Genomic DNA, 24,938 nt, shown 5'->3' with positions numbered 1-24,938 from the left:
TGATTAAGACATAACTGCTGTAATGCAGATGTGTGTACATATATATTGTGTTTTACTGCACCAATCTTGCAACATGTATTGAATGTTCACCTGCATGAACTAGTCACTTATCTGACATGAGTTGCAAAAGAGGCTCAGATCTGCTTCATTCTATTAAAGCCAACGCTAACAGTTAAGATTTTCTCTGAAGATAAGCTCTGGGCTCTTTTAAGAAAGATCAGAGTATTGCATGAAAGAAATGAATAGCCCAGTGCTGTTATTTTCCTAGTTTAACATCACTCAGAAAATAGGTAATTTAACATATGCCAGCCTATGATACTTTCCTTAGGATCCCACCGTTGGAAACAATGGCAAGAGAAAAAAAGAGGCTCCTTCTAAGGCACTTGAAAACAGAAGCCTTACTCTTACTCCTTACTCTTAATATTTCATGTTAAGAACTATAGCACTGGACATGTTCTCTTGGCCACAGAGCTCAGTACGGGCCATGTGAACACAGCATCATATAATCCTTTACTCTAGAACTGCTGTTTCCCCCTTCTTTGGGATAACCCAGCTGATTCCAGGCCAGGATCCTCCTTTGGATGTCTGAAGTGAGTCTTGACCTGGCCAGTATGTGCCCATCTGCTGCTCTGCCTGCAGCTGCTTGGCTTCAGATTACTGCTTCTTCATCCCTCCAGTCCTCTCCCCCCTGCATTAATACAGGCAGTGGCATGCCCTCTATTTCACAATAGCCCCAGTGCAAGGCTAAATGTCAGAGTTGATAACAAACTTCTTTATCTTCTTCAAAGGGAGACAACCAAAGTGCATTTGCAAAACCTGCAATTTGGTCTGAAGCCTGACTGCATCTATGTCTCAAATGTGCTGAGAAAAAGCTTCAAAGCTTTTTAATTTCATATATAAAACAAGGTGAAAGAGTTTGGGACAGACCACTTTTTCATTAAAGACTGAAGTTGGTGATAAACAGGAAGGCAATTAAAGAGTTATTTTGGAGAAGACATACTTTTTTTTCCAATCAGGTTTGATGGAAAAATGGAACGTTTAGGGCTGGCAGCATTTCAGGAAAAGTGCTATCAACTGACAAGCTGCTGACACATTTAAAATGAACCAGTTGTAGAATGTACAAGGCAGCTAGGAGTAAAAAGGGAAGGAAGAACAGAGAAAAAAGAAAAATATATCTTTATTTATATCCAGTATTTGTTTTCAAAACTCAGGGTAGAAAACCGTTAATGAATATTTGGCATATGCACATGGTTCTTCGGTGCACACTGCATTTAGCTGATGCTTGGCTATGAAGCCACACCACACACTTTCAAATGTGCATTCATCTTATGGAGCCTTCTTTTAAAACTCAGCAGGGCAGGGCAGGATGCAAGTAGCATTAATAGAAAGGATACCTGCTTAGCACTTTTAATTGCAAAAGTCTTTTTGTTTTCATTCTTTCTCAAATAGGAACACATTTGATAGAGAATTGGATTTATTTATTTACTTATTGATCAACTGCATTTTTCCCTTCACTGTCAGGGCATATACCTAAACTCAAGACAGCAATGAATTAATGTTTTTTTGGTCTGAAGTAGAAAGAACTTGGTGCAAATCAGTACTTTTAGCAAACTGCTGACTCACATCTCAGAATAAGAAAATATGCCAGAAGCCTGGGAGAAGTGGGTTAGATCACAAATTAATTAGTACTGTTGCAGAGTACAGTTGAGAACTGCAACAAATGCACTGCTGTGACTGCAGTGCTGAGATGGTGCCACTCCTCTTCTCCAGCTCCTGACTCCCACCAAAACCAGCAACTGTCCATCAGGCCACAGGTTAGCACAGTATACTGAACAGATGCAATGGAAAAGAATACTCCTTTTGTGGAAGATGTGTTAAGTTTTTTTGTCTGATTACCTTGTTCACTTGTGGCTTCTCAGTCACTGATTCCTGGAAAGCCACAGATGCAGCCACTGGGTCTGGAGGATAAAGGAAGAGGCAGAGTAAGACTGTGCATTGCATTGGCAGCCTGCCAATTACACCAGCAAAAGCTTAAAACATCGAACTGCAAGCAAACACTGGGCGAGTGAAATGTGTGAGCATTTTAAGCATTTACTGATTTGAAAGCTGACTGGCAAGCCTAAATATCATGGATTTCCTTTGAGGTTTATTATTGCTTTATTTGAACACAAGATGACACAGCCGTATTGCTGTCAGGATCTTTACATTTCATAGCTATCCATTTTCCCACCTGACCCACACATTATGACAACTAAAATAACAATTCAGGACACTCTAGATTAATTTAATTCCCCTCTTTTTCTCCAGTTCTACACATTGAGAATAATACTGTTTACCTACAGAGATGCATAGATAATTATTTTACGTTTGTAAAACCCTTTGAAGGTTAATGAGTTCGTATGCATCTGGCATTCTGGCAGAAAAGCTGTTTATATCTGATAAGTGATGGTTTTGAGAAGTGTCCTTTCTCTTCAGTGAGGGCATCTCTGAGAAGGTCACTTTAAATTTATGATCTTCTTCACCTTTTTTTTCACTGATTCACAGGTCTGGAGTGCTCTCTAGCCATCATCCACTCAGTATCAGATTACATCTTCCTCTGCTTGCTTGCCATGCCTTGAGGAGATGTTTCAGGGCTCTCAGCTACTTGGCTGTATCTCCTGGGAGTGGCAGCCCCAATCTGGACCCAATCACCCAACTGACACCTCCTTGATGTTTCGATATGCTGTAATAGTCTAAAGATTTAAATATCTAAAAGAAAGAAGACTTTAAACATGGGGTTCTTTACATTAAAACCTACTGAGATCCTGGTAGTTCTGAAAAAAAAATGGGATTTTCATGTTGCTTTTAATTATAGTAATATTTCCAGCTATTCTGCCCTAACTGGAATATAAATTGGATATTTTAATGGTGTTTTACTCAACACATAATTAGTAATATTATTTTAATAATCATCGCAATAACCAAAGCAATACATTCCAAGTAAGCTTGTACTCACATTTCCTAACTTCCTAAACAGTAGAGCTAATCCAACAACCCTTAAATCAGGATACGATTTCCCAGGAACATGAGATATTTATTTATGTACACACATGCACACGTGCACGCACTCACATAGGCTACTTAGCCAAGTATTCTGTGTATCATCTTTCAGAAAAAAGTTGGCAGAAAAAAAAGAAGTCAACAGTGGACGAAAGCCAAACAAACAGAGAGTGATACTTATATTTGACGTATGGGTTCAGATTCCACTATGATTTCCACTCTTGCAGTGTACTGTAGGTAAAAAATCATGCACTGACATCCTTCAGATGCTTCAGCAGCAATCCTGGTGAGCCGTTTCTTTCCCTCAGCTCCAGGCATTCAGTTTCAGCAAGATGGCCTTTCAGGTGAACCAACACAATCACCCTGCTGTTACCTTAAGGATCAACTCAGTGAACTGATCCAAGCGAAAGATATTTTCCTATTCCCCTTCTTCTCTTATCCTTTTTACAGGTGTTTGTTTTTTTTGTTTGTTTGTTTGCTCTTTTAATTTAGCTGCATCATTTTCCTCTGCACTGCGGACAGAAATGTTGCTGTACTTGTGAGAAATGGCATGCTACAATGTGAAGGAAGGAGTGATGTACCATGAGAACCCATGCAAATACAAAACCACAGACCCACATACTGTTACATTCCTACCCTAACATTATTATTTACATGATTAGTATTATTTATTGATAGTGGTTGCACATTAGTACCTTTTTTACCACTACAGTCAATAAAGAAAATAAAATGGGTTGGAAGAACTATAGTGGATGTTTCTAAAAGGAATTATTTAAATAGAGTCCTTTCACACTGCTTTAGTTTTAGTATTAATTCCTATATCAAAACAAGTCACAAGCTCAAGGAAGAAGCAAAATTTATGAAAAAAACGTATTTCTCTACCTATCAGCTACAAGTTTCATCCATGAATTTAGACCTCCTAGGCACAGTGCTGTCCATCAAGATGGAAGACAGAGCTAGCTTCAAAGTGTGCATAATTTAGATAACTACATAGAGCATGTAATTTAAGTAACTAGCACAACAAAGTGAACATGGTAGTAATCTGCAAACATTGCTAGTGCACACAGGACCTGTTGAGTCCTCTCTACAACCCTCACATACACAGCTCTGTTAACTCTGTTCATAAATCTAGTTTCCATAATTGCTAGCAACTGAGTTTTTCCAGTTAATACATGTCTTCCCTCAAAACAAAGCAGCTTTAAAGGTGCAACAAATGATTATCCATTAGCTACCGCATCAAAAAAAATTTCCAGAAGCAAGACTTTGTAGTTTCACTGTAAACAGGATTAGTTCAATCATGCATAAAAGCATACACTACTAAGCTGGCTCAAGTACATTGCAGTAAAAAAAAAAAAAAAAAAAAAAAAAAAAAAAAAAAAAAAGGTCACATTTTACAGTGACATAATGATCATGTATGAATTAATGCTCTGAAAAATATGTCTTTGAGTACAGATCTTCACTTTTTATCAGTGTGTAATTAGGACATCATTCTTGCAGAGAACCGTCTGCAGAACAGAAACACCTGCCTTAGTAAGGAGTTAATACCAAAGCCTACACGGGACCACAGAAATGTTTTTATTCTTGCATCTCTCCAAAACAGACACAAGAACAGGCAGTCCCCATTCTCATGTTATGTTTTGTTTCTGTATTTTTTATGACTAGTTCTGTTGTATTGTGCTACCATCTTCAGTGGCAGTGGAGGTGATGATACACTAATAAAAATGCAGCAGGGCTGGCAAGAAGATACCATTTTTTAATTAGATAGATACAGTTGCAATAAGTGGATAAGCTTTTGTTGCACATGGATCCTTTTTTAGTTCAGTTTTGCCTAACAGCAGCTTTTTATGAAGCACTCCACACGTATAATCTTCGTGTTCTCTCCTCTAAAGTTGTGGATGGCTCATTACCAGTCAGGTCATGGTTAGCTCCCAAACTGGGGAACTGATCTGACTGAATAACAACCACACCTGGGGCTTGAGCTTCCAGGATTATTGTCAGGCAAATTGCTTTCTTACATCACTTTACCACATGATCACACAAATCTTCCACTTGTACAGTCAGTGACAGGTCAGAGTGGCCAGCACTGGAACTGGCTAGAAATAAATGTTTTATTGGCACTGCTGCCAAAATTCTGATTACAAGCATTCAATATGTGGTGAGTTAATCTTAACATTTGTTATCACTGAAGGAAAATCTCCCTTTTTTCCTGTACAATCACTGCTCTCTGTGCAGCTCTCCTGAGCTAGCTTTGGTGAGTGCTGGATCCTTTGATGAGCTCGCTAGCCCAGTAGAGGGATATTCACTATTTTTTGTTTGTTTGTTTGCTTGCTTGTTTGTTTTCTGCAGGATTTAAATGGTTTATTTATTTCTTAATTTTACTTTTTCCTTCCCAAGGAAAGCCTTCACTTTGCAGGAAGCTTGGCCTTTTTTGACTTTGCCCTCAAACTCAGTTCTATAACACTGCTAGAATAGAGACATCTTCCAATAGATTTGATAACATTTCTCTTTCAAGAGAGCAGGTAACAGCTTACTGGAGAGTAATACAAAGCACAAGCCTGTTAACCAAACACAGAAAATGTCTTGTGTGCATGACACATGCAATGGTACTAATTCAGGGCTGTATTTCACTGTCAAAACCAGAGGTATGTGCATTCTTGTGAGCAGGGGAGGGGTTTCCCCATGGAAATAATTAACTCTGAATTACTAACAGAGACAAAGTATGCCTCCAGGGACAGTGACTGCACCACCTCCCTGGGCAGTCTGTGCTCGCACCTCACCACTCTTTTTGAGAATATTTTTTTCCTAATATCCACCCTGAAATTGGCTGCCCTTTTTGGGTAGGGGGACTCCTTTCTGAAGAGAGTGATAGGGACTTCAGGTGCTCGGAGGAGGTTCGGGTTGGATAGTAGAACGCGGGAGCGTTCAAGAACTGTGGAGATGCGGCACTGAGGGACATGGGTTAGTGGGCACGGTGGGGGTGGGCTGATAGTTGAATACGATAATCTCAGTGGTCTTTTCCAATCTATACATGATTGTATAATATCTTGTGGGGTGATGTCCTTTAGTGAGGGAGGTGCACTTTACAGGGTAGGCTGTCCTTTAGGAAGGACGCTTTTTGTGAAGGAGAACTCCCTTTAGAGAGGAGGCCGCCTTTTAGGGCGGGAGATGCTTTCAGATGAGGAGGAAACGCTTTGCAGGGCAGGCCACACCCTCAGCCCAGCGCGGCCCAGACCCCCACAGGCTGCGGGCGCACAGAGCCCGCCCCTCCAGGCGCAGCGCCACAGCTCCGGGGCGGGCCCAGGCCTAGGCCCGGGGGCGTGGAAGCGGCGGGGCCGCAGGGCTTATTTCAACGGCTGCAGCGGCAAGTGTCGGCCCGGCGTCATGGCGGGTTGCGCGCTGCGGGCCGTGGTGGCGGTGTTGGCGATGCTGCCTGCGGGGCTTCGGGCTGACACGCCGGCCAACTGCTCCTACGCCGACCTGCTGGGCGCATGGGAGCTCCGCGTCTGGCGGGCCGGTGGCCGCCACGGCAACTGCTCGCAGGCGGGTGAGAAGCCGATCCCGTCCTGCTCCCTTTCCCCGGGTGGTCCGGCCTCGGGGTGGTGCGAGGGAGCCCGTGAGCTGCAGCGAGAAGCCGGGGGCTGAGGGGGGGGGGGCCGGGTTCTGCTACTTGGTGCTGGGAAACTGAAACCGGTGGGCAGGAAACATGTGGCTGTGTACTGTGTTTAACAGCCGGCCTGTTGGCTCTCTGCGTGCAACACGGCTCTTTGAGTAACTATAGTGGGCAGCCCTGTTACTGTCCTTCAGGTGCTTTCTTTTCTTTTTAGTGTATTTTCGATTCGGGTTCTGCTAGGTGTTTTAATAGAACTAGTGTCCCATGCTGCCTCACTTCTTCCTTCTTCTCGGTTTCAGTTGCCCTGCTGAGCTCAGCCTCACGCAGCTGTGAAATGTGGTGTTGCTCTCTGGGGTTATACGTGGCTGAGAGTTCGCCTGGTAACCTCAGGAGGCAAAAAAGCAGCATTTCTCTGGAGGGGGAGATAATAGCTCACCATTACAAGTCATTACTTGATTATTGTTTGACTGTTATTTGAGGAGTAGTTAATACATAGCATCCAAGTATTCTGATTGATAAGACCAGGCAGGTGGCAGGTAGGTGCTTGGGAGGTGAAGTTGGTACTGGTGGGGTTCAGAGCATTGGGGGTGTTCATGGACAGCTTGCTGAATGTGAACTGCCAGTGTGACCAAGGAGGCTGTTGGCATCCTGGCTTCTGTTGGAAATAGTGCAGCCAGCAAGAGCGGGGACACCATCAACCTGCTGTACTTGGCACTAGTAAGGCTACACCACCAGTGCTGTGTTCACTTTTGGGCCCCTCACTACAAGAAAGGCATCGAGGCCCTGGAGTGTGTCCAGAGAAGAGCAATGAAACTGTGAGGGGTCTGGAGCACAAATCTTATGAGGAATGGTTAAGGGAATTGGGATTGTTTAGTCCAGAGAAGAAGAGATCTTAGTCAGGGGTGATTTTAGTCTCTACAACTCCCTGAAAGGAGACTGTGGTAAGGTGAGGGTAGGTCTCTTAGGTAATGGTGACAGGATGAGAGATAGAGGCCTTAAGTTTTACCATGGAGATTCAGGTTAGATATTAGGACAAAATTATTCTCAGAGTGGTGAGGCATTGGTGCAGGCTGCTCAGGGTGATGGTGGAGTCACTGTCCCTGGAGGCATTCAAGAAATGTGGAGATGTGGCATTAAGGGATGTGTTAGTGGGGATGGGTTGAGGTTGCACTAGGTGATCTTAGTGGATTTTTTCAATCTTCATGATCTTGTAATTACCATGAGGTGGTGTGGTGGCCATCATCTGAAACTAGGTGTTTAAGGGGAAGATTTGTCACTAAACACAGTGTCTGAGTTTTGTAACAAGTTGTGTTTAAATAGGTTGATGTTTTCTTGCAGCAGATTTTTGGTACTGCTGTTGTGGCTAATTAAATGTGCTAATATTGTCTTATGTTGGAAAAATGAGCATGTAGATGCACTGTTAGGTAAGTGAGGTCCATACTGCTGTATTTATTTGATGTCTTTTTTGCAGGAAGCTTTATTCAGTGAGCATTGTTTAGCATTTTTTGTAGTAAAATAAATGATATGCTTCTACCGATTTTTAAACTTCAGTGTTGTCTTTACAATTGTTTTTGCAGGACCTGTGGAAAAAACAGTGCTTGTGAATCTTCAGAAATTAGATGTGGCCCAGGATAGCCTGGGCAATTTTGGTTTCTTCACTTTGATTTACAATCAAGGCTTTGAAGTTGTGCTAAACAATTACAAGTGGTTTGCATTTTTTAAGGTGAGTTACCTTGTGTTCTGCATCACTGAGTGTTGCTGTAGTGGCCTGCACTTGAGTTTCTTCTCACTTGCTGAGTGCCACAGTAGAGCAATGGGAGCGCTTGGTTTTCTTCACCTCTAACTTTTGCCTGGATAATCAGGCAAATGGCTGTATTCTTGCATTAAAAACGAGACAAAAATGATTGTTATTTGCTGGGTAGGGAGAGGAGAGCAGCAGCAGTAGTAGTAGTATTTGAAAAATCTCTTAACAGTGCTGCTGCTTTTGCTTCTAGGTATGCTTACAGCAGCTGTTAAAAACCTTCATGAACCTGACTCTCCCAGTGGCTTAGAAAAAGAGTTGTTTCGGTTTTCTTTCTGACATTTTGCACTCAAGTGAAATATCAGACATAATTGCTTTTATCTTTCCTTAAAGATCTTCTCAGATGCATGAAATATGCCCTGTTCACTTTAGAAAGGTCATCTATTCTCCCAGCTGAAGGATTTCTAAGAGCTTTAATACCAGAGCAAGTCTTAAATCTTAAATCTGTAAGGAACCTTCCTACTCCTTGAGTTTTCTATTGTTTTTTTTTTTTTTTTTTTTTTTTAATTAATTAATTCTCCAGTCCCTCTTAATGACTTCAGATGAAGTTGAAAACAGTACTGTCAGTAAGGGCAGGCAGAAGACCCAGTTGCTGAGGGGCACTCTGCTGCTTAGCTAATGAGCAGCATTATGAATCTGAAGGGTGGCTTGAAACAGTCTGTGGGATGACTTGTCTATTAGAGAGATGGAGGTTCTGTGCAGCAGGACTGCTCAGACACTGAGTGCAGTCCTCAGCAGGAGGGGTGAATGCATTTCTTCTTCACTTCATAAGTTGTGGTCTTGTTTGGTTTTAGATGAGTCAACAGTAAGCAGGCCTTATCCTAGCATCCTAGGATCTCTGAACATGGGCTGCCAGTAAGGATGATAATGAAGTGACTTTTGTTTCATATCAGCTTCCTGGGAGCAGCTGTTTTGAAGCTGGTGTTACCTGTTAAGAAAAGCGGGCAATCTTATCTTCCAGGAGGAAGATAAGAAATGATACGTGAGGCTCTGGCTGAGCTGTAACGTCCTCCATGGCTGAAGTAGTCCACTTAAGTTTAAAGGAAAGGACAACGGGTTTTAAAAAATTAGCAGTGATACAGAAATGTGTTTTTTAAGGAACTTTTTATGGTAGGAATGCTGTGTAAATCAGGATTTTATACATGAGCAAGAGCAAAGTTTGAGAGAAATAGAATCACACAGAATCACAAGGTTGGAAACGACCTGCAAGATTATCCAGTCCAACCACCCTCTCATTCCTATCAGTGCCACAAGCTACTAAACCATCTCTCGTAGCTCCTCATCCAGGCGCCTCTTGAACACTGCCAGGGATGGCGACTCCACCACCTCCCTGGGCAGCCATTCCAGTGCCTGACCACCCTCTGAGAGAAAAAGTTTCTCCTAATATCCAACCTAAACCTCCTCTGGTATAACTTCTGGCCATTTCCTCGGGTCCTACTATTTGCCTGGGAGAAGAGGCCAGACCCTTTTGCACCACAACCTCCCTTCAGGAAGTTGTGGAGTGCAGTGAGGTCTCCCCTGAGCCTCCTCTTCTCCAGACTGAACAATCCCAGCTCCTTCAGCCGCTCCTCATAAGACTTGTGCTCCAGACCCCTCACCAGTTTTGTTGCCCTTCTCTGGACACGCTCCAGGGCCTCAATGTCTTTCTTGTAGTGAGGAGCCCAAAACTGAACACAGTACTCAAGGTGCGGCCTCACCAGTGTTGAGTACAGGGGGACGATCACCTCCCTGCTCCTGCTGGCCACACTATTTCTAATGCAGGCCAGGATGCCGTTGGCCCTCTTGGCCACTTGGGCACACTGTCAGCTCATGTTCAGCCGAGCATCAACCAACACCCCCAGGTCCCTTTCCTCTTCACAATCATCCAACCACTCATCCCCAAGCCTGTAACGCTGCCTGGGGTTGTTGTGGCCAAAGTGCAGAACCTGACACTTGGCCTTGTTAAACCTCATCCCATTCATCTCAGCCCAGCGATCCAGCTTACCTAGATCCCTCTGCAGGGCCTCCCTGCCCTCAGGCAGATCGACATAACCTCCCAACTTGGTGTCATCTGCAAACTTACTCAGGGTACACTCAATCTCTTCATCTAAGTCATCAATGAAGATATTAAACAGGATGGGCCCCAGTACCGACCCCTGGGGTTCACCACTTGTAACAGGTCTCCAGCTGGACTTCACTCCATTGACCACCACCCGCTGAGCACGGCTCTCCAGCCAGTTCCTTATCCAGCGGAGGGTAAAACTGTCCAAGCCATGGGCAGCCAGTTTCCACAGAAGGATACTGTGTGAGACCATGTCAAAGTCTTTGCTGAAGTCTAGGTAGACTACATCAACTGCCTTTCCCTCATCTACCAGTTTGGTCACCCAGTCGTAGAAGGAGATGAGGTTGGTCAAACACGACTTGCCTTTCATGAACCCGTGCTGGCTGGGCCTGATCCCGTGGACAAGCTGTATGATCTCTCCCAGGAGGATTTGTTCCATGACCTTCCCTGGCACTGATGTCAGGCTGACAGGCCTGTAGTTCCCCGGATCCTCCTTACGGCCCTTCTTGTAGATGGGAGTCACATCAGCAAGCCTCCAGTCCTCTGGAATCTCTCCAGTCAACCAGGAGTGCTGGTAGATAGCCGAGAGCAGCTTAGCGATCACCCCTGCCAACTCCCTCAGCACCCTAGGATGAAGCCCATCCGGTCCCATGGACTTGTGACTGTCCAGATGGAGGAGGAGCTCTCTAACTGTCTCCACCTCGATCTCCGGGGAGATATGCTGCATGTCAGCCCAGATATCCAGATCAGGGCACAAAGTGCCCTGAAGATAGCTGGTCTGACTATTAAAGGCAGATGTAAAGAAGGCATTGAGGACCTTAGCCTTCTCCTTGTCATCTGTGGTCACATTCCCTGCCGCATCAATTAAAGGACAGAGATTATCCTTGGGTTTTCTCTTGTCTTTGATATATTTGTAAAAGGATTTCTTATTCTGCTTTACTGCAGTGGCCAATCTAAGTTCGAGATGGGCTTTCGCCTTCCGGACTACCTCCCTGCATACCTTTGCAACTTCCTTGTAATCTCCCCTAGTAGCCTGTCCCTTCTTCCACAGGACATAGACTCTCTTTTTAGCTTACTGAGGTGCTCTCAATCTCAAAACAGGGACACTAAATTGCCACAATGCATATGCCTCATAGGTTTGGTAGGCGATGCAATAAAAACTGCTGGCTGTGAAGAGTAGAAGAGGGCAAAAAGGCCTCTGAAACATCTCAGGTGGGGATGTTGCTGCAAGATTCACTAGATGCGAGTGCCCACCTCAAGAATTAGGAATTGCTGCTTCTATGAGGATAGTGGACTGCTAGATGTTGTAGGTATTGTATCTAAACTAAGGCTTTGAGTCTTAGCAGGTGGAATTCGGCAGACGTAGGTAAGAACGTAGGTAAGAACAGCAGGGACGTCATAGGTGAAGGACACTTGAGCTAACAGGCTGGGAATCATTAGGCTGATACTTTTACATTGAAATGCAAAGGTATTATCAAAATAATTGTGAGGAACTTAATCACAGAAACAACAACCTGCTCCAGAATAAAGAGCTGTCTGGCACCAACTTGAAGGCAGCCTTAAGTCTGTGAAGGCTTTCAATTGTGAAATATCTTCCTGGAAGATGAGCTTTGTAAGTGCTTTGGTATGCAGGAGTGTTGTTAAACATTATACCAAAAATACTAGAATGTGCCCAAAGGAGAGCAGGACCCAGAGGTCCTGAAAATGCTAGGAATCATGACTTAGGAGTGGCTAACTGGTTTGTTGAGCTTAGAATAAACTGCTAGGTGACCTCATTGCTGTCTGTGAGTTCTGTATGAAAGGAAGTCAAGCAGTGCTGATCTTTTATCTCTGTTAGCCAATGATAGAATGCTGTAGGGAATGGCATGAAGCTGTGTCAGGCAATGTTCAGACTGGATATTAGAAAAAGTTCTTTACTGAGGTAGAGGTTGAGTCCTGCAACACGCTTACCAGCAGAGTAATCATGGTCCCAAGTCTCTCACTGTTCAGTAAATGTTTGAACAGCACTCCTTGATATGATCAGTCTCTCAGGACACCACATGGGAGCCAGGAGTTGGCCTCAGTGACCTTTGCAGGTCCCTTCCAGCTCAGGATATTGTATGATAAAAATGTCATTGAAAAAACTTGCTTATAGGGAACTTGAGGAGGTCATCTGATTAGACATGCTGCTCAAAAACAGAGTGAGTCAAATGTGCCTGAGCAGTAGCAAGGCACAATAGCTTGTATTTCATGACCATGAAATCCATTTGTAAATAAATGGACTCATTAATTGTTTTGCAGTTGCTTTTGGTGTTCAGACATAGCGAGCTAGTTTGGACCATTGTTGGACCATTGTGTAGTAGTAAGGATTCCATCAGCAAGAGGTGCTTAAATGCTTATTTCCTTAAAAATTAGAATAAGGATCCAAGTTGGTTACTTTCTATATAATGTTTTATTCATGTTATTGCTGTAAAAGAAACCACAGATTACTAAGAAGCATGAGGAAATATTGCAGTGCTTAGTAAATAATTTCTTTTTTTTTTTTTTTTTTTTTTTTTTTTTTTTGCAAACAACTCATTGACTTTGTTGGGCAAGAATTTGTAATACTGTCCATCACGAAACTACTGTTTCACAATTGTCTGTGGAAACTTGGTCAGGCTGTTTGCAAGGAAGAACTTCAACTTTTGTGACATCTGTTTACTTTAAATCATTAATTATTCCAATAGTTATGAAATAGAAATAAAAAATATTTAGTCCTGATAAAAACTGAAAATGTGTTTCTATCAACTGCGGTTTGCATTCATCTATTGTAAAGCTTCTAGGGGAAAATATCCTCGGTATGGTGCACATTTGAGAGCTTGTTTGAGGAGTGGCTGCTTATTGTTTAAAATACTCATATGATTTGCATCTGAAAGTTATTTAATCATAGCCAAATTCATCTGCTTAGATTTGGTCACAGTCTGGTAAAATGGGCTGAAGTAGAATGCTAATGGGAAATTTTGGAAGAGCTAAATTGTTTATCCTAGCATCTCAGTGAATTAGGCAATTTTTCTCTTTCAAATACTGATGTAGTTACAATTATTACATTAAAAAATGCTCTGGAGTTGGTCTCATTTGATCCTCAGACTCCAGATCTTCTGAAGGAGTAGCCATATCAGAAAGCCTTGCATGTCTTTTGTCATAGCTGAGTTTGTGCTTGTCAGGAAAGCATTCATCGTTTAAGATCTGCTCATGAACTTCTGGTTCACTGCAGTTAAGTTACTTGGCTAAAACCCCATTACCATGACAGAACTGATAAACTGTCCTGATTGATCTATGATGTTTTAGCACTTTCCTCATTCAGCAGAGCTGAACAGCTGTGTTTCATACAAATGAATAGCTCTATTTCAGCCAGTAATGTTTCAAGCATGGGGGCTCAGTTGGTGCTAGCTGAACTTTCAGTGTAATTCTTCAGCATTAAACAAAAATAAACTTCTAATAAAAATTTTTCTAAATAAAAAGAATGATGCTATTTTGTCTGAAGTGTGTCTCTAGCTGTGCTACTACACTAAGTGGATATAGATGCAGCTTGTTCATTGATAATGCACGTTTCATTTGGGTTTCTTTTAGTGGTCTTGTTCCAGTGACTTACTGAGCCCTTCCAAGTTATTTGAAGATCTCACTGACTTTACAGGTTATTTGTTGTTCTACCTGGGGTCTGTGGACGAAGGACTCACTACACAGAGTGGTTTGGATGAGATTACTATACTGAACTTGGATGTGGGGTAGCTGTACTGACTCCTGACAGAAGCTTTAGCATCTTGGTAAGGGACATGATTTGGCAGAGAGTTGTTGGGGTAATACAGTTAAGTCATAGTTGGACTTGATGATCTTTAAGGTCTTTTCCAACCTGAGTGATTGTGCGTTTCTGTGATCTTCTTTTGCTGGATGATGTGTCTTCTGAATGCCTCCAGAATCCTTACAGGACTTTCAAGTGTCTTTTGTTTTAAGTGATTACAGTAGCGCAGCATAAAAAGCTAAAATGAGCTGAAATGGAAATTAGAACTTCCTGTTTTGATTATTTCATGTCTCTTGTAGTACTTGCTTATTGTTAAGGCTCATACATTGGAGAGACACAGTCTCCTAAAAATTGTACGGTTTGTCCCTTAGACGAGGTGATATTACTTCAAACTTTTGAGTTGTATCCTAGCAGGAAAAAAAAGCCCCAAAACGACAAAAGCGAGAGGTTTGGTTTTTTTTCATATTGAAGTGTTAGCATTATTTCAGCTGGGGAAAAAAATAGATTATAAAGTATTTCACTATACAAGGTAAGCTTTTTCAGCCTATATATACTAAGATCTTCCAGGCTCACTTGGTGACATTTCCCTCTCACAGGTTTTTCTCCCATTTCCCAACAATTGCTGAAATAACCAATCTAGACAAGTGGTAGTAATTAAGGTTTAAATTTCAGGATGTTGCAAAAAAAAAAAAAAAAAAAAAAAAAAGTCTGAATGTTTTTACTCTGTTGCTGAAATCTAAATAGTAGAGTTGCTAGTGCTATTTAATTCTGCAAGTCAATTGAAAGCTTATTTCTGATGTCATTAGCTGGACTAGCTTACTAGCAAGGTGCTTCTGCTGTTTTCCCAGAGTGTAAATGTGAATGTATATATCTCTAAACTGCAGAATGTTCTTTGAAGCCAAGGAAATGCAGATGTAGTTTATATCTGCTTGCATTTTATATCAGGTAGCAACATAGCGCTTGGTTCTGATAGTCTCAATTTTTGTTTATTTGCACAGTAAGGTGTCTGCTGTCCTATTCCAATTTGAAGTATACTCCTGATGTTATAGCCCATAGGCATGCTTGTAAATTTTATAAGAAATGGGGGGCAAATTCTCATTTCTTCATCATGCTTAATGTAGGTGGCAATCCTCCTGCTAGAATGCGAGTAGGGTTATGGGCTGAACATTGTCAGCAGTAGCTATAAAAGGGGATGGGATAGCAGCCTGGGTGTGCTGCAGTGCTGTGTCCAGTAAGGTCTCTATCCTTTCATTCTTACCTGTTAGGGAAATTAAAAACTTGCAGAATTGAAACATGCTGTTTTTACCAGCAAGACCAGTACTCATACAGGGTGGTTGGGCTTAGTCTAGTTTAAATCTGTTTAGAGGCAGTACTGCAAGTCACTGCTTTTTTCAGTGAAGAGCCTATGAGCACCATTCTGTTGAAACACAGTTCAAAAATCAGTGTACAGTTGTACATCTGTAACTGTTGGATGGAATTTAATGATGTATTCTTGGATTAGGGCTTGTATTCTGTTGAAGTAATCTGTGGTTGGAAGAGTCAAGCTAAAGCTTCTGTAGTACAAATTTTCAATCTCCTGTGTGACTTAAAGCAAAACTTGAACCTTAGAAGATGAGTATAAAAACTTTTCTCCCCCCCAGACATTCTACTGTCACAGAATTGCTAACAGGAATTTTTCATGCAAGCTTAAAATGTTTGTTGTAAACCATGTTAAGCAGAAAGTTTTACTGAATCTGTTAGGAATTTGTAGTTGAGCTTTTAGTAACATTTTCCTCACCCACTCCCAAATTTCTAATGAGCTGCCTTCAATGAATCATCTTTTTTTTTAATCTCATTTTGATAGCTGAGGTGAAACTGATTCTTTGTGCTCTTTTACCACAGTTCAGACTTCAAGCAGTTGCAAGGCATCCCACCTACTTCTCTGACTTATGGAAGAGAAATGCTCTAGTACAGTTTTCCCTGAGATGTTTCTAATGTAGTAACATGTCATCCTCCCTGTATTTGATTTTCATGCTGCCACAAGTCTTGGCTTCTTTTAATAATCCACAAAGACCTTGGAAAGAAGGCTAAATATTAAGATGCCTTTTACATTATAGCTAGGAAGTAACTGTTCAACCCAAAGAATTACATAGTTAATACCAGTACTAATATATGGTTTGTTGCTGTAAGTGTATGTCACAGCCCAGCTGTCCTTTAGCAAGCTGATGAGGATTGTTTTCATTAATCTGCATAGTGTTTACTTGATCCTTTCTTCTGAAGTTAAACATAAAGTGGGTTGATCTAGAATGTTTGGCCACTTTGTCTGAAACAGAAGAAGCATCTGGTTGGGTAGGTTACTATTGCTATGCTAACAAATGTGTGTGTTCAGTACAAGTGTAATCTCTCCACAGTATAAAAAAGAAGGCCAGAATGTAACCAGCTACTGTAATGAGACTCTGCCAGGATGGGTGCATGATGTACTTGGCCACAATTGGGCTTGCTTCACTGGACAGAAGGTTTCTTCATCTGCCTCAGATGTTCACGTAAACCAACTACCTCTCCAGAAACTTGTAGGAGGGTAAGCAACAAATATTTTGCTAGGTGAAACATTTGGCAATTGTGCTTCCGGTTTCAGCAGGTTCATTCAGCATGGTTCAATTTTGTGACTGGAAATAAAGTTAATTCCAGTGATAATGTTCAATGAGTGTTCAAAGACGGGGAGGTTGTGCCAGCCACATCACACATGGTCCTTCAGTCTGTCTTCCTGCATTTTCTGTTTAAGCTGATTGAGATGACTGAACTGAGCTGATTGAGATGATTGTGTCTGGGGAGTTATGGGCTGTCTCAAATTTCAGAAGCCTTGTCTTGATCATATAATTGCATAACTCTTCATTTCTGCCTAGTAGGAGGCTCTTCCAGAACTACAGCCTTCTCCACATAAAAACATTTACCAAATTAAATATTTCAATTCCAGTCCTTTTTTTTTTTCATTGTACTGTTTTCTTTTTGATTTGCAGGCTTTCTAGCAGACGCTTTGTGCACAACTTTGACTTTGTAAATGCTATCAATACTTACCAGAAGTCCTGGAGAGCAACAAGATATGAGGAGTATGAGAATTTTTCTCTGGAAGAACTAACAAGAAGAGCTGGGGGTCTCTATTCCAGGACTTCACGGTACTACAGCCTTTTGGTTTGCTATCAACACCTATACCCACTGCTGCAAAGAATACGTTCATCTTTATGCTCACTCTTCCTGTCTGGGTTTAGGATAAAAATGTAGATGTTGAGTGTTTCAAGCCCTCTAGCTCGGTTTCATGGGGTACCAACTTTCTTGTCCATTTGAATACCAGTTCATAACATGTGCTTTCTCAAGCAGCTGAGACAAATGGAGTCACCTCCCCTTTAATCTTACCTTGCCCAGTAACTTTCTGGTGAACTTCTACATGCAGAGAAGAAGGAATAGGAGTAGTCTTGGATAGACTGGTGTGTGACATTGCAACCATCAGCTGCTTACTTGCCATTGCTTTCAGCCTCTGCATGGCTGTCTTCCTGGTTCTGCTGGTTTATCATTGCAATTAAAAAGCTGGGAAGTGCATTACCTTATTAAATGTGGGTGAAGATTTTCTAGGGTAAGTCCTTGGTTACCATGGCAACCTGTCTTGCCTGCAGCCAGGGTCTTCCATAGTTGGGCTGGAGTGATTTCTCAGTTTCAGTGAAGTCACCCAGAGAGTATATTTAGGGTCCTACAGGTCACATGACAGATTGACAATGAGAATGAATGTGGTTCTACATCACATCATTAATGTGCAAACTGGAATTTTTCGGATAGTTTCTTTTCTTGATGGCTGCTTCTCCTTTTAATTCTTCCATTTTCTATCCTTACACTGCTGTGAGTGGAGTGCTACTGATCCTTTCCAAGCTGTAGCAATTGTATGCTTTTTTGTTTATTGTTTGTTTTTTTTTTAAGAATGTCATAAAATGTAAAAATTGATTTGGATGGAGTATTTCTACAGATGCTGAGTTTGCACCTCTGGTTAGGGCAAATACTTTAACTAATCTGCTTGTACTACTACCCTTTGGGAAGGATCTGAGTAGGTCTTGCATCTTGTTGAAACTAATCTTTTGAGATGGGCACTTACTCAGCATAGATGGAGGCTATTTCAAATTGTTTAGTGTGAAACTATGAGAAAAAGGATGGAAGGTGACAACTGAGTGTTACGTGTTGTTTCCTTACTTAGCGTTACATGTTACTTAAAAGTGTTTTCTGCTCTTTAGGCCGAAGCCTGCTCCTCTAACACCTGAGTTACTCAAAAAAGTTTCGAGCTTACCAGAATCCTGGGACTGGAGAAATGTGAATGGTGTCAATTATGTCAGCCCTGTTAGGAATCAAGGTAAAATAAGTAAATATATATACATGTGAAATACACTAAATCCCCTTTGATGTACTCTGTAGTTTGCTGTTAACAGGGTTTTATCTTACTTGCATAGTGTCTTGCAATTGATAGATTGCATCTTTACTGTGACTAACCTGTGGAAACTTTGTGGATCCTGGCTGACAGCACTGCCAAAATACGATGTTGTAGTTATGGTAGTGCTGTTATCTTAGCAGTGTCTTTTGCTGAAGTAAAAGCCAACACCACAGTGCCCTGCATAAAGACAGCTGCCAAGCTTTGTGTGAATAATCTCAGTCATGGCTTTCTGCGTGCTGACAGAACTGATGTGCACTTAATTCTTTTCCTAATTCGTGCTGATGGCAAATTATCATGCAACATTATTCTGCAGCATTAATTAATAACTCATGAAAATTGTCTGTTCTGCCCTGAAATCTTATCAGTTTGTGAACTTCAGCAATTGCTTAAGTAGTTACTTGCATGATGAGATGTCATTTGCTGTGAAAGGAATATGATAGATTACATGCAGTGTGCCATGTGCTCAAAATAGGTGTAAGCATATACATAGACAGTGTCCTCTTCCATAGGCATTTTGATGTGAGATACTTGTTCTATTTCCCAATTAAATAGGTACGTATTGAAAGCCAGATATGCGTTCAGTTTATGCATGTCTTCCCTGTTCTAGTAGAAAACAAATTTCTACCTGCAACTGGATAATTTCCAGCAACTTTGAAGAGCAAAATGGATTTGTGTGGTGGAGAGGGAGAGGGTTACTTATATAACTGGATCTACATCTACAATTTAGTTCTGCCAAATTCTGCCTGCCAGATTCCTGGTAGAAAAAAGCATAGAAAGTCTTGTGGGAGTTCTGGATCACAGGCTGTCACATCACATCACTAAGGGATGGTAACAGGAAATGATACAGTCCTGTACTTTCTCCTGATGTGAACTGGAAATGTCCCAAGAGCTGTTTAACTTTCCAAACTGAGGGACACTCAGCCTGAAGATTACTTTTTTCCCTTTGTGTTGCTTCAAGGTTTCTCTAAATGAGAATGTTCTGCTGCTTCCAGTAACAAAAGTGCCTGTGTTTTTATTTTTTTCTGTAAGCTGAGAAACCATGCTGAGTATATTAAATGTCTGTGGAATATGCACTCTGCTCCATTAAATAAGAATTTTAGCCTTCAGGCTTTCAGAGAGCAAACAAACAAAAAAACACCCAACAACAGAAAAAACTGCTCACCAATTTGTACTCACCAGTTTGTAGATTGTGATTTTTCTGAGGCACTGAGCTCTTGATTTAAAATGGTTATTAGGTGACTAATTAGAACATGACACGATGGAGAAGGCTGTAAGCAGTAGGAAGCATCTTGTCTGGAAGATGCAGAGAAAATTGTATGAATTAAAAGATTGTGGTGTCTCAGGTGTCACATGCTTGTGAAGTCACTGCTTTTTATCTAAGGATATAAAATAAGCTTGTGAACTGAACAAGAATTAAAAGATAAATTTTTGTTCATTGTATAATACTTTGAGACATGGCAGGCTTCATGCAACTACAGTTGTCTTCGATGGTAATACTTAGAGCCAGCTTATAGAACAGTAATGGCATCTTTCAGCCCAGATGTGGATCATCCTGAAGACAGCTCTGCCATTGCTTGTTATCAAATTTACTAGACAGGAGAGGAGAGAAACCTAAATATTTTGTTAGCCTTACTGTGCAATTCCGATTTCCACCAACTTCTGCAAGCTTTTTTTTTTTGCAAATAACAATGAGTGGGAAGTCTGGTCAGCTGATCATTTCCTGGATGCTGTGTCCCCTCCTTATTATTCCTCAACATCTATCAGCCCTTTCCTACAGAGCAAGTGTCATCTCATTTGGCTGAAGCTTTAATTGTGTCTGAAGGAGAGAATTTCTAGAAAGCCTCAGGAAAAGCAGCTGTGAAGTTGACTCCCTGCTGCTAGTGTGCTTTGCACATAAAGAACTGCACAAATACCTTTATGATCAGAGTTCAAAAAAAAAAAAAAGTATTATATATCTTTTCTTTTTATATGTAACAACCACCCCAGCAGATTTCAGATTGAAATGATTGCATTGATTATATGTAGAAAACACAACGAAGTTTTCTGTGGCATGGCCCATCTTGGATGCTGTGTCTGTACAATGGCACCTTTCACAGATTCAGCTAGGCCCTGCTGGGCAAAAAAAAAAACATTCTTCTTCAGTCTGATTTTGCCCCTTTAGAGACGCTTCTAATTCAGTGAAGGTGCAATTTCACCAAGTCTTGCTTTTGTTGTAGCTCTGCTTTTACACGCCTACACAGTTCAAGAAAAACTACTTTGTTTTGTTCCTTAAGCCTCCCTCCTTTTCATAGCTCTGCAATTCTTGACTTCCCTACTGTCAGGAAACAAAGGGAAATTGGGCACTGTGGTGACAATCAGATAAAATAGGACTTCATCCAAATAATTGTCCTTCCCTGTGATGCATGTCATTCTACTTATAGAGGTTTTCAGTGTGCTACAAAAATTTCCTAGGGAGTGAAGAGGCCTAAAACTAGAAGCATTACTAAATTTTGTTCCAAAAGTAGGAGACTTAGCTCTTTGCCAGGCAACAGAAGGGAGATTTAAGTGCCTTGGAAAATCCAGTGTACAATTATATGTCCTTAGGGAAATAAAGGGAACTGGGATGAATATACAGTATCAAACCTTTATACCACTAGACTCTTCAAAGTGAGTTATTTTGGGAGTGGTTCTAGAAGTGGAAGATTTTAACAGGAGATTACAGCATAAAATACACTGATAGGTTGAAATAGTCTAGAAAAGATTTGTCGTTGTTAACTTAGAATAGTTCACTGCCCATCAGTGCTCCTTAAAAGGTTATAGCCTGAGGCAGTAGGTTGTGAGGCTTCTCTGCTATAATATGGTCCCTCTAGATTCATTCAGGGTGAATAGCATTGATGTTAAATGATACTGCTGAAAAATCCTGAAGAGTAGAATATAGTCTGTTATTCTGGAATAACTTGGTGTTGTTTAAAAAACAAAAACAGTTGCTAAAGCTGCTTTGAACAAAACTGCTTACAAGCTTAAAAGGTAAATGTATGCTTGAAGTTCCTGATCTGTCAATGTTCAACTTATAATCACTATGTTGGTCTGTCAGGTTTTAACTCTTGTCAGTGCAGTATAGTCATACTGGTACCTGAATGCAGGTGACTCATCTTGTTTATATGACTGACTGCTCATGTTGTTTTGTGGTATTTGTTTGTTTGTTTGTTTTTTATTCCTTTCCCTAGCCTCGTGTGGCAGCTGTTATGCGTTTGCCTCCATGGGCATGCTGGAAGCAAGAATACGTATTCTCACAAACAACACTCAGAAGCCAGTCTTCAGTCCCCAACAGGTTGTATCTTGCAGCCAGTATTCTCAGGGTAAGTACACTGGTGCACATGAAGTTAACTTCCAATAATAATGATACTACAGAAGTACATTCAAAACTTAGGCACCTTCTTCTCGCACATGATTTTGTTCTGTTGTCAGAATAATCTGGCAAACTACACATTATAGTACTTTTTTCTTTATTTTTCTGATAGTTAAAAATATATACTGGAGTTTTCAGCCCACTTTGCTATTGGGGAGTGGCACTGGACTAGGAGTAGGTGGACTCTATACTAAGGATGTTACTGGATTTTAACTAGGCTCTATCCTCCTGACCAATCTAAGGAGTTGGGCTGAAAATATATCTAAGTTGCAATGCAAGCCTAGATAGAAAGGAACCAAGTGTCTTGAAAGCATATTTAGAGAGAAAAGGAACATATGGGGAGGGGGAGACGAGCAAAAGCAGTGACTAAGACTTTAAATTTTCAGAGGAGAGAACCCATGCTGTAACAGCTTTTTTTTTTTAACATATAATCAGCTGCTGTTCATGATGTCAGGAGCAAATTGTTGAGGAGGTGGTCCGTGTATTAGAATATTCCCAATACAGTTCCCACTGTTCTCTGAATTTTTTGCGTGTAATTTAGAAAGCTAGCTATAGCTAACTGGAATATTAGGATAATTGGAGGCACTGCATCTTCAGTTCTGTAATCTAAAAGTATTCCAGCGTTTGAGTGGCAGTGTCTTCCATATCAAATAACTTCCCAAGGGAATAACCAGGCATTTCTTGTTTAGGCTGTGATGGTGGCTTTCCATACCTCATTGCTGGGAAGTATGTCCAAGACTTTGGTGTGGTGGAAGAGGACTGCTTCCCTTACACAGCTCAAGATTCTCCATGCTTGTTCAAGCGCAGCTGTTATCACTACTACACTTCTGAGTACCACTATGTTGGTGGTTTCTATGGAGCCTGCAATGAAGCCCTGATGAAACTTGAGCTTGTTCTGAGTGGGCCAATGGCCGTTGCCTTTGAAGTTTATAATGATTTCATGTTTTATAAAGAGGGAATCTACCATCACACTGGGCTCAGGGATAACTTCAATCCTTTTGAACTGACCAATCATGCTGTCTTGCTAGTAGGCTATGGTAAAGACCCAAAAAGTGGTGAGAAGTTCTGGATTGTCAAGAACAGTTGGGGCACCTCATGGGGAGAAGATGGTTACTTCAGAATCCGTCGTGGCACTGATGAGTGTGCAATTGAAAGCATTGCAGTGGCTGCCACTCCTATTCCAAAATTATAAATGCGGAGGTCTTCATCAAGTGCCTTTGAGAAGGAAATCCTCATTTATGAGAGCGTACCAGTTTTAGAGGATGGTTAAAACCCATTCTCTAGCTTAAATGAGCTTTAATGATGTTTTTCAGACCAGAGAAAAAAGTTTTGTTAGGTGGGGACTCTAAACTCTGCACTGAGTACTGTAGGCTTCTTCTCTGGAGTCTAACAGTTGATCACCTAGAATGCAGTTGGCATTTTGTTAACAGTGGTGATAATTATTAGTCATAGGATATACATTTTTCTGTCACCAGTTGCTTTTTTTTTTTTTTTTTTTTTTTTGCCATGGACAATCTTGAACATCACAGCAGGTGCTGTGATAATCTGTAACTACTCTGAAAGGACACTGTAGTGCCTTATTTCTCAGAAATCATGAAGTCACTGCAGTTAATAACTTAAGTGTGTGTTGGGGAGGGAATGGGCAATTCTGCTGATTAAAGGGAAATTTTAAAGCTTTAAGTGTCCTGCAAAAGCTGCAAGTCAAACTCTTATGATGATGAAAATCAGTTCTGTGTTTTGGCCTGTTACTAAATGCTCCAGTTCTGGATTTCACTGCTGTACTTTGCAATTGATCATCTCAGAGTTCAATAAAAATTATCCCACTGCTATAGTTGTTTGTACTTGAAGTAGTTTTGAACTTGTTAAGGACGATTTGCTTTAGCAGAATGTATAATGACTGGGAAGGAAGGTGAAAGGAGGGGATGAATTAAAATCATCCAAATGAAGCCAAGGTTCTTACAGCTGTGTCAAGTAAGGTTGGCAGTGCCCAGGAGCTGAGTAGTCCTTGCTGAGTAAACTGCTGCTCACATGAATAGGTAGGAATGTCCTGGAGATGAGACCTAGTTTCATATGTGGAAGAAAATTTCAGTTATCTGTTACAGTAACAGATGCCCAAAGCAGTATTTTGTATATAAAATATATTCAAGGACATGGAGAACTTTATAAGTGTCTGTTAGTGACCAAAATGTCTCATTTAAATTAGGTGGGAAAACTCCTTTTTACTTCACTTTTCCATGGAGAAAATACATAGAACCATACTGACAACAGTCTCCAAGATAACATGGTGTCATTTGGATCACTTTTAGCTGGGGTCTGTTGTGGGTGGGGAAGGAGTTTCACCTTGTTCCTTCCTGAAAGGTTTATTTGATGTTGCTGCAAACTGAGATGCCCTGTGATGACTTAATCCTGTGGTAGTGGCTGCAGTATACTGTGAGGCTACACAGTTGTCCCACAGATATTTTTCTGAAATACACAACCAAGCATGGTGGCATGTTTTCTCTTTTGCTTCTCCCTAGACCTGAGCCCTATTCCTAGGGAAAGCGCTGGTATAGAAGCACTAAGAAAATTGTTCCTGAGGTGTGAGAGGCAATACTACTTTTTTCTTGCCTTTTATGATGGGGAGGGATGGTGGGGTACAGATTTCCCTAGACAATGTATGCACAGTTTGTGCCTGCTATGTTACCATGCATAATAATGGTGTGATAGTTTATGTGCTGGTAAATTTCTCTCAGTAAACTACCCCACATCTTTTATCTGGGGATTGATTTGAGTTACACTAATAAAACTGAAGCTGAAAATTGCTTGAAACTAAACAATCAGGGATAGAAGAAATTGTCTGCTTTCATTATGAAAGA

General features: G+C 41.2%; 1 protein-coding gene across 1 annotated transcript; it reads left to right on the top strand.

The window, feature by feature from the left end:
* Positions 1-6,382: 6,382 nt before the first annotated feature.
* On the top strand, positions 6,383-23,914 carry CTSC (cathepsin C). Its single transcript, XM_042862606.1, has 7 exons — positions 6,383-6,583; positions 8,227-8,372; positions 16,639-16,805; positions 17,245-17,400; positions 18,502-18,617; positions 21,902-22,033; positions 22,773-23,914. Exons 1-7 carry the CDS (start codon positions 6,421-6,423, stop codon positions 23,273-23,275), a joined length of 1,383 nt encoding a protein of 460 aa, XP_042718540.1. The 5' UTR covers positions 6,383-6,420; the 3' UTR covers positions 23,276-23,914.
* Positions 23,915-24,938: the final 1,024 nt, after the last annotated feature.

The sequence above is a fragment of the Lagopus leucura genome, unplaced genomic scaffold (assembly GCF_019238085.1).
Source record: "Lagopus leucura isolate 7727_CA_CO unplaced genomic scaffold, USGS_WTPT01 Super-Scaffold_702, whole genome shotgun sequence".
NCBI lineage: Eukaryota > Metazoa > Chordata > Aves > Galliformes > Phasianidae > Lagopus > Lagopus leucura.
This window is presented reverse-complemented; position numbering and strand designations above follow the sequence as displayed.

What these genes read in the sequence shown, in the direction of transcription:
- CTSC (XM_042862606.1), top strand. Translation starts at nt 6,421, where the DNA reads ATGGCGGGTTGCGCGCTGCGGGCCGTGGTGGCGGTGTTGGCGATGCTG. An exon ending in CGGCAACTGCTCGCAGGCGG is followed by an intron (nt 6,584 to 8,226) that starts GTGAGAAGCCGA and finishes TTGTTTTTGCAG; the next exon opens with GACCTGTGGAAAAAACAGTG. An exon ending in TTGCAGCCAGTATTCTCAGG is followed by an intron (nt 22,034 to 22,772) that starts GTAAGTACACTG and finishes TTTCTTGTTTAG; the next exon opens with GCTGTGATGGTGGCTTTCCA.